General features: G+C 40.1%; 2 protein-coding genes across 4 annotated transcripts in view; one reads left to right on the top strand and one right to left on the bottom strand.

Annotated features, from left to right (window-relative positions):
* The window catches only part of TBC1D22B (TBC1 domain family member 22B), an 85,374-nt gene that overhangs the window by 55,907 nt on the left and 16,540 nt on the right, over positions 1-12,927 (bottom strand). The window contains exons 3-5 of one of the 3 annotated variants that reach the window (XM_045843768.1): positions 10,240-10,285; positions 2,766-3,073; positions 268-447 (exon numbers count right to left, since the gene is read on the bottom strand). In XM_045843768.1, coding sequence (XP_045699724.1) covers positions 268-447; positions 2,766-3,073; positions 10,240-10,285 — 534 coding nt within the window. The remainder of the gene's footprint in view (positions 1-267; positions 448-2,765; positions 3,074-10,239; positions 10,286-12,927) is intronic. The other 2 variants (XM_045843767.1, XM_045843769.1) reach the window with 2 other exon arrangements.
* Positions 11,887-12,313, top strand: LOC123821983 (guanine nucleotide-binding protein G(I)/G(S)/G(O) subunit gamma-5-like). The gene has a single exon (XM_045843771.1). It carries the CDS (start codon positions 11,887-11,889, stop codon positions 12,091-12,093), a length of 207 nt encoding a protein of 68 aa, XP_045699727.1. The 3' UTR covers positions 12,094-12,313.

The following is a 12,927-nucleotide window of genomic DNA, read 5'->3' as shown; positions in this document are numbered from 1 at the left end:
TCAATAGAGTTGCCTTGAGGTGGGGAGACCAAAGCCAGAATAATTGCACTATGGTCTACAGGCCACAGAATCCAGTCCCACCTAATTTGGTCCCTAATTTCTAGTAACATACTTCTGACTTAATACCTGCATGTCACTGCAATGGGCACCAGATCAGGAGATGCTGGAAAAGTAAAAGAAGGAAGAATAAAGAGAAATAGCTTCCAGGTCTCTGAGAATTCCAGTCACCAAGAGGCCCTATCTTGCCCAGAGCTTATGGAAACTCACCTAAGTCAGTGTTGTGGCTGGAGAGAAGCTGACGGAATTTTTCTAGGCGGGTTTTCTCTCGGACAGTCATTGGGGGTGCCCCAGAAGCATTCTGGTCCGAGATCCGGGCAACAAGGGGGATGATGGGTCGAAGAGGAAGTGACTGCTGTTTGTGGAGTGCATTCCTCAGGCACGTATCACCTGAGATAATACGAAAGAGAAAGAAACAGGCTGTGTGAAGAGCACGGACTCTGAGAAACTTTAAACCTGACTGTTTAGTACCATCTCCTCCATAAGCCACAGCTGCGTGGCTTGTGGGCTGCCGGAGGTGTCCAGCTGAGAGGCAGCAGGGGATGGAAACCCAGCTGTGCAGCACTCTTCCCCCTGGAGGCCAGGCTGTGTTTTTTATCACACATACAAGGCACCTTATGTGCTAACAGAGACTTGGGATGCTGAAGCAACTTTGAGCACTTTTTTTGGTGACTCCAGAGGACAATCAAATGTTTTCTTTCTACCCCAACCTGGAACTCTTCTTGGGGCCTAATAATGAGTTTAGGGGCAAGATAATCCAAGGCCACATTCGCCTTTCCTGTCCACGTCACAGAGGAAACAACACACAGGAAACAACACTATAAAGCATGCTGCAATATCAAGAGGTAGCTGTGTTCCTGAAGCCCCAGCCCCACTCAGCTGCCCCAAGAACGGGGAAGGTCAGTATCCCTTGGCCCAACTCTAACCCGTTCTTGGCCCACAGTACGCCCTGCACAGGATGAGAAGCCCTGGCCTACAGCAATCCCACTTTTGGTGGCTGTAGTTCCTTTATGCTCCACATGTTTTACCAAATGAACCAGCTTTTGATTCTGCTGGGATATAACTAAATAACCAGAACACAGATACAAGCTGAACTCTATGTCTGGTTCTAGACATTTCTACATTAGATGGCAAGGTAAGAGAAATGGGCAGTATAGGACTAACATTTATTGAGTGCTGGTCATATTTACATATTTCTCCTTTGATCCTTATAACATGTGGTGGGAATTTACTGATTTCTAACTCTCCTGCAGTTGAGGAAACTAGAGCTCAGAAAGGTTAACCAATTTGCAAGGGGGAGCTGAGGAGCCACCCTAGATCGTTCTGACTCCAAAACCCTTATTTATTTTACTACCCCAAACAAAACTCAGTTTTCAATTCTGACTGTCCTTTCATGACTGTTTCATATTCTTTATATATCAGGGCCTTAAAAAGTATTAGTCACAACAAGAATTAAACAGTGACTACCAGCACAACCAGAAGGTTTACAGAAACAAGTGCCACAGGGTACTTGGCTGGGAAGCCTCGTGTAACATGAGGCCTAGAAAACACAGATCACACATTGCAGCGCTCAGGCCCACGTGCACAGCTAACGGCAGTGATTGACAGACTGATGCTTGCAGGAGGGAACCTCACAAAGGGAAGGCTCTGGGTGATCCTGGCTGCACAAGGGGCAGCTCAGCTCATAGGGATCATGGAGGGGTCTTCCTCACACTGGAGACTCTCAGACATGGTGCACAGACGCTGTTTGTAGCTGTGGCCCCTTGTCAACCAGCACTAAATGCCTATCAGTGCAAGGCACCAGAGGTTCAAGCTAGGGCCCAAGCCAGGGATAGGAAGTGACTGTGGAATGATTTCAAAGGCCTTCCAGCCTAATTTCATGACCACATGCTTAGTCTAAAGCTGTGAAAGAAGTTCTCTTAGAACACGAGCCAAGACATACGCTAGGGCTCTGACATTCTTCTACTTCCTTTTCACCCTTCGCCAAGCAGTTGTTTTAACTTTCACTAGAATGATGGCACTTCCCTCTCCAGCTCAGAATAACTGGCTTCCAAAACACCCTTTAAGGCAATATTTAATATAGCAGTGCATGTTTAAAAGTATATACTGAGAGTCCCCAAATCTCTGATAAAGCCACTATCACCTCAACCAGTTATGGTAGTCTCCTAAAGAGACACACCAAAGGATCTCCTCCTGCTGCCCCGACCTGACAGGCAGGGAGCTGTGACACAGGGCCTTCACATACATGTTGCTTTGTGCCTCAGGAACAGGAGAGACAACCTTATGCTAGTTGCTGTTTCCCACGGCTGAGGAGGCCAACCAACAGTACTGAACGTTTGTGGAATTCAGCTAACAACCTTAAATATATGAGTCAATATTCTTTAACCTGACCAGGACTAAAGCAATGTGAAGCAAACAAACTACAAAAGTCTGGACCTCAGCACAGGGAAAGAGAGAAGAGATTTTCAGGCAACACCTGGGTGTCAGGAGGTAAAGCCCCAGGTTGCAGGGCCAGGCAGCCATCAAGGTAGGAGAAGCAAATTCAGCTTATGACCAGTTAGGCTCACTGATGTCATACCTTAGCCTTGAACTTGCTTGTTTACCATCCAATGGAAAAATCTGAGTGATGCCCTAAAGAAAATATGTTTTTATGTAAAATGCACTCTGTTGGAAATGCAGAGGCTATGGGGGGAGCAGGATGGACTTACTGGAATTTCTGGACAGCTGGGCATCACTGTTGGATTTTATGACCTTGTAGCTGGCAGGAACGTCAGACGTTGTTGACTGGGACCGTTCTGGTTTCACCCTCAGCTTGCTGTGGTTTTCCAGGACTTGGGCTGCAGTAGCCAAAGCAACTTTTGAGTTCAGAGTTTGGAAAGAAGGGGAGGAAAAGTCCTCTTCCTCATCATCGCCAATGTCCCAAGCATCACTGGTATTCCGGGCAAACTCATGAAAACTGGAGGCCTTCTTATTCTTCAGAGGAACTGTATTAACTTTTGATCGTTCTTTAATGAAGCTTTAAGAAAGGAAACACCATTACCAAGAATGGTCTAACACACCTCACTACTTGTTTAATGTGATATTAATATTATTACAAATGATCTCATACACAATCATTATCATCTTCAAACAAAAAACACCCATTATCTATTCCTCACCCAGATGCATCTAGACCAGTCCTGTGCTGCAGACAGTGGTAAGACAGCAACGCTCGCCAACTCTTCCATGTTCTCCTCTACACTTCCCAGCCGCCAGGCACTTAGGCGAGGCCACATGACTAGCTCTGGTTGATGGGCTGAGAAATGAGACAACTACTTCCAAGTCCAAGTATAAAAGAAAAGGTGTGAGTTCTCTATAAACTTTCTTCTACTGTGGTAACTGATGAGGATCCAGAGAGTGGTGCCTCCTTCAGCCTGGGTAACAGGTGGGCACTGGAACAGGTGAGCATTGGTGTGCGCTCCACTCCCACCTGACCCCACTCTAGACATGCAGCATGAGCATGAAACAAACCTTTGTGTGTCAATCCATCCACATTTCAGACTTAACCTGTTATGGCAACATAACCTCAACTACTCCTGAAGCCACAAACTACTGGTAGAACAAGAGGTAACTTTAGTTAGACCAGATGTAGCATTAAACATCAAGTTCCAAAATGAACAAGTAAGTCATCCTTTTTGTGCCGTTCAAGTGCTTCTGCTGGCTGTGAGGAGACAGTCTCAGTTTGGTGCCACTCTGTCTATACGACTATTTTTTAACAAAGTGAGCAACATATTTGTAAGCAATAGGACCTGGCTTAGAATTTAATTAGTAAGATTTTAGTTTTTCACTGTTTTTTTTAGGTTATTTTCTATTTTTGGCAAATGATACTGGTTTTTCATTTATAGAAGTGATAAGGTTTATTTTTTAAAATAAATCTAACTGTGTAAATAAAATGAGGTTTTAGAAATGTATTTAGTTTATTTCTGGGCTTTCTATTCTATTCCATTGATTTATGTGTCTGTTTTTATGTCAGTACCAGGCTGTTTTAACTACTACCACCTTATACTATAGTTTGATATTAGGTAGTGCAATTCCTCCAACTCTGTCCCTCTTTCTCATGATCACTGTTGCTATGTGGGGCCTTTAGTGGTTCCCCATAAATTTTTGAAATATTTGTTCTAGTTCTGTGAAATACATCATTGGAATCTTGATAGCAAATGCACTGAATCTATAGATTGCTTTGGGTAGTATGGACATTTTAATGATGTTAATTCTTCCTATCCATGAACACTGTATGTGTTTCCTCTTATTTTTATCTTCTTCAATTTCTTTCTTCAGTGTCTTATAATTTTCCAAGTACAGGTCTTTTACATCCTTGGTTAGGTTTATTCCTAGGTATTTCATTGTTTTTGAAGCAATTGTGACTGAGATTGTCTTCTTAATTTCTCTTTCTGTTAGTTCACTATGGGCATATAAAAATGCAGCTAAGTTCTGGATATTAATTTGTATCCTGCTACTTTGCTGAATTCATTTATTAGATGTAGTACTTTCTTGGTGGAATCTTGGAGGTTTTCTACCTACAGTATCATGTCATCTACGAATAAAGACAGTTTTACTTCTTCCTTTCCAATTTGGATACTTTTTATTTCTTGTTCTTGTCTGATTGCTGTGGCTAGGATTTCCAGAAGCAAGCACATCCAATAGGCTAAAGATAGCTTATTCAATAAATAGTGTTGGGGAAATTGGACAGATATGTGTGAAAAATGAAACTAGACCACCTTCTTACATCACACACAAGAATACATTCAAAATGGATCAAAGACTTAAATATTTGACCTGAAACCATAAAAATCCTAGAAGAAAACACAGGCAGCAAAATCTTGGACATTGCTTGTAGCAATTTTTTTTATCAGATATATCTCCCCAGACAAGGAAAACAAAATAAAAAAATAAAGAAATGGGACTCCTTAAAACTAAAAAGTGTTTGCACAGCAAAGGAGATTGTCAACAAAATAAAAAGACAACCCACAGAATGGGAGAACATATTCGTCAATATATCTGATAAGGGGTTAGTATCCAAAATGTATAAAGAACTTACAACACTCAACACCAAAAAAAAACAAACAACCCAATTAAAAATGGGCAAAGGGCCTGAATAGATACTCTCCAAAGAAGACATACAGATGGCTAAGAGACATATAAAAAGATGCTCACATCATTAATCATCAAAGAAATGAAAATTAAAACCATAATGAAATACCATCTCACACCTGTCAGAATGGCTACCATTGATAAATCAAAAAACAAGTGCTGGCGAGGATGTGGAGAAAGGGGAACCTTTTTGCACTATTGGTGAGAATGCAGATTGGTGCAGCCACTGTGGAAAGCAATATGGAGATACTTCAAAAAATTAAAAATGGATATGCCTTTTGACCCAGTGGTTTCCCTTCTGGGAATATATCCGGAGGAACCCGAAACATCAATTCAAAAGAACATAAGCACCCCTATGTTCATTGCATCATTACTTACAATCACCAAGATTTAAAAGTGACCCAAATGTCCATCAATAGGTGAGTGGATGAAACACCTGTAGGACCTTTACACAATGGAATACTACTCAATCGTAAAAAAGAATATTTTACCTTTTGGGACAATATGGATGGACCTGGAGAACATTATGCTAAGTGAAATAAGCCAGTCAGAGAAAGACAAATACCATATGATTTCACTCACATGTGGAATCTAATGAACAAACCGAGCTAACAAGGAAAATGGGAACAGCTTCATAGGTGGAAAGCAGGATGACAGCTAGTGGGGGCAGGTTAGCGGGTGGAGGGATTGAGCAAAAAGGAAAAAGGCCTCATAGACATGGACAACAATGTGATGATCGCTGGCAGGAGAGTGCTATAAGGCAACAAAATGGTAATGGAAAATTACAATATAGTATTATAATACAAAAATACAATAAAGATTAAATTTAAGAAATGTATTTAGTTAAATAATAGTACAGAAAATGGCCAAAAAAAGTGAAGATTTGGGGAACACTAGATTAACTCACTGAAGAAAAAGCCTATTCCCAAGAGTTGTGTAGGACATCCCTACTTCTCTGAACTTTCCTCTCAATCCAGTCCCTGGGGACTGTGCGGTCAGGGCATTTCTAACTCAGTCTTATCTAGCATCCCTCCTACCCCAGACAGGGAAGCAGAGGGTATAGCCTCGTGTAAGTGTATACCTGGGGACTGGGATGCAAAAAACATTAAAATGCCTGCCTGCTTCCCCCAGGAAGGCAGGGCAACTCTAGAGTGAAAAGGCTCTACCAGAGGAGCTGAAGTTCCCTCATTTCCAAGAGATGTTTCTTCCTTTGAGTAGAAATGTGTGGTCTAATAATCCACCCCACCTCCCTAAATAAGTCCATTCTTTATTCTGAAAGACAATTGTCATTAACATTGATAAATCAGTCTGGTAACTCATACAGCTCTTCAGAATGTCCCTATAATTAACACCAAAAAAGGAGTAAGATATCACTGAGGAATTATTTTCAAAAACTAGTTTCACACAGAGTAAAGGAAAATACATCACATGAACACAGGAGAGAACACATAATTACAAGATGTAACAGCTCAAATGTAATGAAAACAAGATATCATTGTCCACCCCAGTGCTAAATTAGCAAAGATTTAAAGATGTATTCTCTTCAACTGACCAGAGTGTAGTGAGATCAGCTCTCTAATATTGCAGGTGGGGGTGTATGTTATCTGACCTTCTGAAAAACAATCTGGAAATATGTACACCATAAGCCTCAAAATGGTTCATTATCTCGACGCTCTCTCTCCCAGGAGTAAGCCTGCATTTTTCCCTTCCCCTTTTTCTCCCCCACAGGCAGGCATCTACTAAACTCTGAGCATCCCCACAAGACTTGCAATCAGGGGAACAATCAGCACTGGTAGCTGATCCTGGGCTAACCCCCTGAATCTGTCTCCAAGGCCCCCTTTGTCCTTCAGTGAGCCAAAGCGTCCCCACTTAGGCTCTCCTATTGCTTCCTCTATCCTAAGCCCTTCCGTGTTTCACTGTCCCCAACTTTAATAAATGTACTCTCAATCACCACAAAAAGGGTTCATCTTCTCTGACCGTAAAAATATAATCAGAAAGTCAAACAAAAATGATCTAAAACAGTTACTGGTATTATTTATTTTGGTTAAAAACTACAAATAACATAAACATCTAGAAATTGGAAAAGATGGATTAAATTATGGTTCAGCCGCCAGATGGAATGTTATACAGTGAAAATCACATCTTGAGGACAATCTAAAGGAAGTAAAAATTGGAACAAAAATTATATATTTTAATGGTCTATTTTTAAAAAAGTAAATGCACAGAAAAGAACAGGCAGAAAATACATCAAAATGTTAACAGTGCTAATCTCTTGGACTGTGGAATTATAGGCGATATTTAATTTCATTTTTATACTTCTCTGAATTATTCATGTTTTCTAAATTGAGGATATTATTTTATTATTCAATGGAAAATGTTTTGTTGGCTTTTGTAAATCCCAAAATAAGAATCCTTATAAACCTACTGAAAGAATAATTGGAAACAAGAGAGCCCAAATCAAAGAAAATAAAACCGAGGCAATGCAGTACAAATATCTGCATGTCAAAAATACACTTGAGTCAGAAGGCAAATTACTCCCCTGCAGGCCTGCTGGGGCTTCATGTTCTGGACTCATCGCTATGACTGCCTCTCCTCTGTAAAAGAGGCCCAACGTCTAGCACCTGTAGTACACACTGCAGAAGCTTCACTGTCAAGAACAAATAGGCAGATGTATACAAAAGACCTGTCATCAGTAAAATACTGCATAGCAGTATGTGGTGGTTATTATTATTGTTTTCCCCTCAGGGGCTAAGCATAACTTGAGGCTGCACATAATGAATCCAGTGGCATGATATGGAATACTTTGGATCACAAGGTTTAACTACTGTTTTTGTCTTCTGGTTGATGTTTCCTAAATACCCTCTTATATTTTAAGGAGTCTTTAAATAAACCATCAAATTAACAAGCTGAATTTTAACTCAGGTAGAAGAATTGACTGGATGCTGGTGGTCTAACCTTGGGTCCAGCAGATACACACCTTGGACTGGCTTACAGCTCTCTACCAAGAGACGAGCGTGCCAAGGGTCGGGCGCTAACACACACTGAGCTCCCTCTACAACTCGAGGAGGTAAATTAGCTGAGTGCTGGGCACATGTCTCTTTGCTATATATTCCTTTACACCTTCGCATGCATTTAAAGTATTTCACTGTATTTTCTGAAGCAGATGAAGATTCAATGTAAGTGAACTAGATTAAGAATTAGAATTTACTCAAATAAAGGCTTTGCAAATAGAAACTGGAAGGACATATTCCCACTCAATGAGGAGGGAAGGCTGTCATTCTTTGTGACAGAAAGAAAGGAGAGATTTGAAACAGATCATTTTGAGGCTGCTAGAAATTATTTTAGAGATACCTACCCCACAAAACCCAAAACTCAACTAACCAGTTAAAAAGTCAGCTCTGTCCTGAGAAAAGAGTCTTTGTGGAGGAAGAGGCTGATATCACCCAGAGTGGTGGGAGTCTGAGGACAGAAAGAGAGAGTGAAAGCCCCTGGTGCACCACTGGGTGAGAGCAGAAAATCTGGACACCAGTGACAGTGACAGGAGATTAAGGCTCTGAAGATTTTTCCATGTTTATTAATTTTGTTCTCTTCAATGGGGATAATATAAACTCCTATGTACATAATGGTTAACATTTATTGGTTACTTACTAAATGCCAGACTGTGCTAATATTTCCATGAACCCATTTTCTTATTAATGCTAATTCACAACTCTGTAAGTACTATTATTATTATTATTATTATTATTATTCCCATTTATAGACGAGGAAACTGAGGTTGATTGAGGTCACAGGCAGGCAGCCAAGTCTGGGCTCAAATCCACCTGACTGCAGAGCCTGCATGCTCTCTAACCACACTGCCTAGAAAAACTGGGGGGGAGGGTTGAGGCGTGGTAGGATCTGCAGCCTGGGAAAAGGAGTCACCACGCAAATTGAGCACATAGCAGCAGAGCTATAACATCTCCAGGTGTACATGGCTGACAGTCCTAACTTTCTAGTCTTGTAGGAATTAACTTCCTGTTTTCACAGAATAGGCTGTTCATGTCGGTAGCCAGAATGGGAAGTCACATGTAGGGATGTGGTCCTTAGGGGAAAAATGTCCCTCTTCCCTTTTAACCCCAGTAGTCCCAGTAAAAAAAAAAAATCAACCTAGGTAATTCTAGCTTGAGGTGCCTCATTTTAACATGGTCCCTACTAAGTTATACCTAACCCAATACAATAATGCCACAGTGTGACTTGAAGTTTAACCAAGATTATTTAAACAAAACCGTATCAAAGTTACAACCAAACTGGCCTCGGACAGACATTTTTACCATACCTCCTCACAACTCTATGCCAAATTAGAGTTTAAAAAGCACTTCACAGATACTCATTTAATCCTCACAACAACTCTGTGACCTGAGTCTTATTACTCCTATTTTATGGATGAGGAAACTAAGGCTCCAAGTGGTTAAGTTACTTGCCCAAGATCATGGAGGTAGCAAGTGGTAAAGAAAAAGGGATTCAGAAGCGCAGGTGAAACTAAAAACTCACAAAAACACAATAAATGGCATATTGAGAGAAACTTAGTTGTTTGCTGAATAATAACTTAAAGATTAACACAAACACCTACAGGTATTTTGAAAAGGAATGGTTACAGGTTATACTGGTTAGAAAACAAAAGATCAATCATTCTGTAATTTGACTAATATTACACTGTTTTACTGATACAGTTGTTCATTCAATAGACATATGACACAAATTTGTTTAGAAAAATAATGTCTGACATTGGTAAGGGATGTGAAGAAAGTGGGGAATTTAGTAACAGTCAAATGAATTCAGTCATCACAATTGCCAGTGTGGCTCTGCGTGAACCAGCCTTATAACTTGGAATGAGGATATCTACTCAGAAAACAATAAATTTAGAAGCTTGTCATGACATCAAGTCGCTAATGGGGCTGCTTTGCAATAACACTAGTTTTATCTGAGCTATAAAAATTATTGCAGGCAATATTATCACTAATGGTAATAATTTGGCAAATTGAAGTCAATATACACAGATGGGGAATGACTTACTTGCTCGTGCAGTTTAGATGATTGAAGACCCAATGTAAAGCTTCTGCTGTGATGGGGATTAACCACACAGTAATTAATGATGGTCTGAAGTGGAACGATAATCAAGTAGCAGGGAAAGTAATAAAAATGTCCTAACAAAGGTATAAAATAAGGGCAATAAATGTTTTATAGTAACAATCTGGAATTGTAAAACGGTCCAGTGCAAACCTAGATGTTGTTCCATGCTGTAGACTATTACTCCCAAACCACTATCTGCATGAAATGGGACACGGTTTATTCAGTGACAAATATAGTCCTTCCAAATTGCAGAGCTAAGTGATTACCTCTATTGAAAGTATGAATGGAATTCTGCTGAATGATCAGTGAAAACAGTCATGGTTTTATATTATTAACAGGTGGGAAAACAAGAGTATATAAAGCTGGTCATGGCAGTTTGGGATATGGTGACATTACAAGACCTGGCTTAAATACAAAGTCAGAGAAAACTCTGTTGTTGACAGGTGCAGACAAGGTGTGGTGACTTTAACCCAAGCGTAAAATGGGATAGTACACCCACTACCTTATGTATGGGTAGACAGATTTATATGTGAACCAGAGTCTATCAAAGGTCACTATAAAATATGCTGGCATGGAGCAATTACCAATCAACAAACCCTGGCTGTGAATAAGACTGGCTACAAGGAACTGAATTCTCAACTATGATGCTTAAATTGTAAAGACCGTGATGTCAGGACACTGAGCTGGTTGGTGTTTCTGCAATTCTCTTGGTCTTTCCCTCAGGTTACAAGTTAGTTGCTACAGTTTTCAGCATCTCAATTTCACACTACCACACTGAAAAACAGGAAATATGGGTGGAGGCAAAAAAACAGGCTTTTTTTTTTTTTTCCCAAAATGATCTCTCTGATCATAAGAATCTTTCCAAGAATCTTCCCTCAGGGCACTTTCTTATGTTTCACTGGCCAAAATTCATGAGATGAACTCACCATAGACCAGTTACTGGGATTACCAAAGCATTATTGTAAAAGGCCTAAACTAATCCTCTAAGTATACCATCACCAGATTAACAGCTGAATAAAATTATGTTTATTGAGCAAGGAAGAAGCAGGGCCAGAAGAAATAGTTGGGTGGGTAATCAGCAGTAACTGCTATACTAGCCAACTGACTAGACAGTCTGTTGGTAAAACCAAGAAATAGAATTCATTCTGCTTAATGGAAACATCACACAAATCTCACAGAAAGCATGTTCCTCTTAATAAGAGCTAACACACAGTACAAAGTAAGAAATATTAAAGAAAAGCCTGCTACCTAAGTAAATAAAGGGTTACATTCCTCATTCCATAAATGTTTGCCCAGTGCCTACTACGAGCCACATCTATTCCAGGTACTAACAGTGTAGTGGTGAACAAAATAAAGTCCCTGCCCTCAAAAAGCTTACAGTCTAGTGGTTTCTGATATAAAAGTTGTGCATCTTACAGAAAAGAACAGCAGTCATACTTCCAAAGTAAGAATGTACCTTCTACATACTGGACAAATTGCAAAAAGAATGAGTTAGTAGAATTACAGAAAGTTCACCATACATTGAGCAAAGTTATTTTTAAAATATTAAAATATTGGACTACCGACAAATCAGCCTAGCTTGCGTGCACCATGTCTGGTTCCTCCAGTGTCACCGCTATGAAGAAGGTGATTCAACAGCTCCAGCTGGAGGCTGGGCCCAACCACGTGAAGGTTTCCCAGGCAGCTACAGATTTGAAACAATTCTGTCTGCAGAATGCTCAACATGACCCCCTGCTGACTGGAGTATCTTCAAGTATCAACCCCTTCAGACCCCAGAAAGTCTGTTCCTTTTTGTAGCGAAATGAATCTTTGAAGGTGTTCTAAACCACTTTTCATGAACCAGTGAATATTCAAAGAGAGCTAAATTTGAAGCTTGTACAAAAAGCTTATCCCTATAACACGTGCCACACTATACAAACTTCTGCTTTGTCAGTCCTTAACATCTACCTCTCTGAATTTTCATGAATTTCTATTTCACAAGGATGATTATTTTATACACACTGAGAGCAGCATTCAAATAAATACTTAGTATAAAAGGGGAAAAATATTAAAATATTGGTAATGCATATTTGATGTACCATATTTCTAGGTACTTGAAATACTTGATGAACCTAGGTTTCCTGCACTTCTCAAGTCATTCCGCTTTCACTACAAACTATAGGTCATAGAAATAAGTCTCTAACATTTAAGTATACCCAAAGATAGAGGCCAAAGTTCTTAGAAAATCTGAGATGAGGACCCATCTCCTCACTGTGGCTGAGTGATAGTCCATTAGAGAAAGTTGTGATAAAGTGGTAATTAGGGGTATTGATTTAGTTAGGGTCTCCGTTGTGTTTGAAAATAATTTATTGGGGGCCCTGGCTGGCGTAGCTCAGTGGATTGAGTGCGAGCTGCGAACCAAAGTGTTGCAGGTTCAATTCCCAGTCAGGCCACATACCTGGGTTGCAGGCCACGGCCCCCAGCAACCACACATTGATGTTTCTCTCTCTCTCTCTTTCTCCCTCCCTTCCCTCTCTAAAAATAAATAAATAAAAATCTTTAAAAATTAAAAAAAAAGATAATTTATTGGAATTTTACTAGAAAAATAGCCTCCAGGGAGCTTTTTCATTCTGTTGTATGGCTAGGTTTCCT

This window comes from Phyllostomus hastatus, unplaced genomic scaffold, assembly GCF_019186645.2.
Source record: "Phyllostomus hastatus isolate PE091 unplaced genomic scaffold, TTU_PhHast_1.1 phas_contig_40, whole genome shotgun sequence".
Taxonomy (NCBI): Eukaryota; Metazoa; Chordata; class Mammalia; order Chiroptera; family Phyllostomidae; genus Phyllostomus; species Phyllostomus hastatus.
Note: the sequence above shows the minus strand (reverse complement) of the source record. Positions and strands in the feature narration are given on the sequence as shown.

Bases quoted from the DNA above. Each gene is read 5' to 3' on its own strand.
- LOC123821983 (XM_045843771.1), top strand. From the start codon at position 11,887: ATGTCTGGTTCCTCCAGTGTCACCGCTATGAAGAAGGTGATTCAACAG.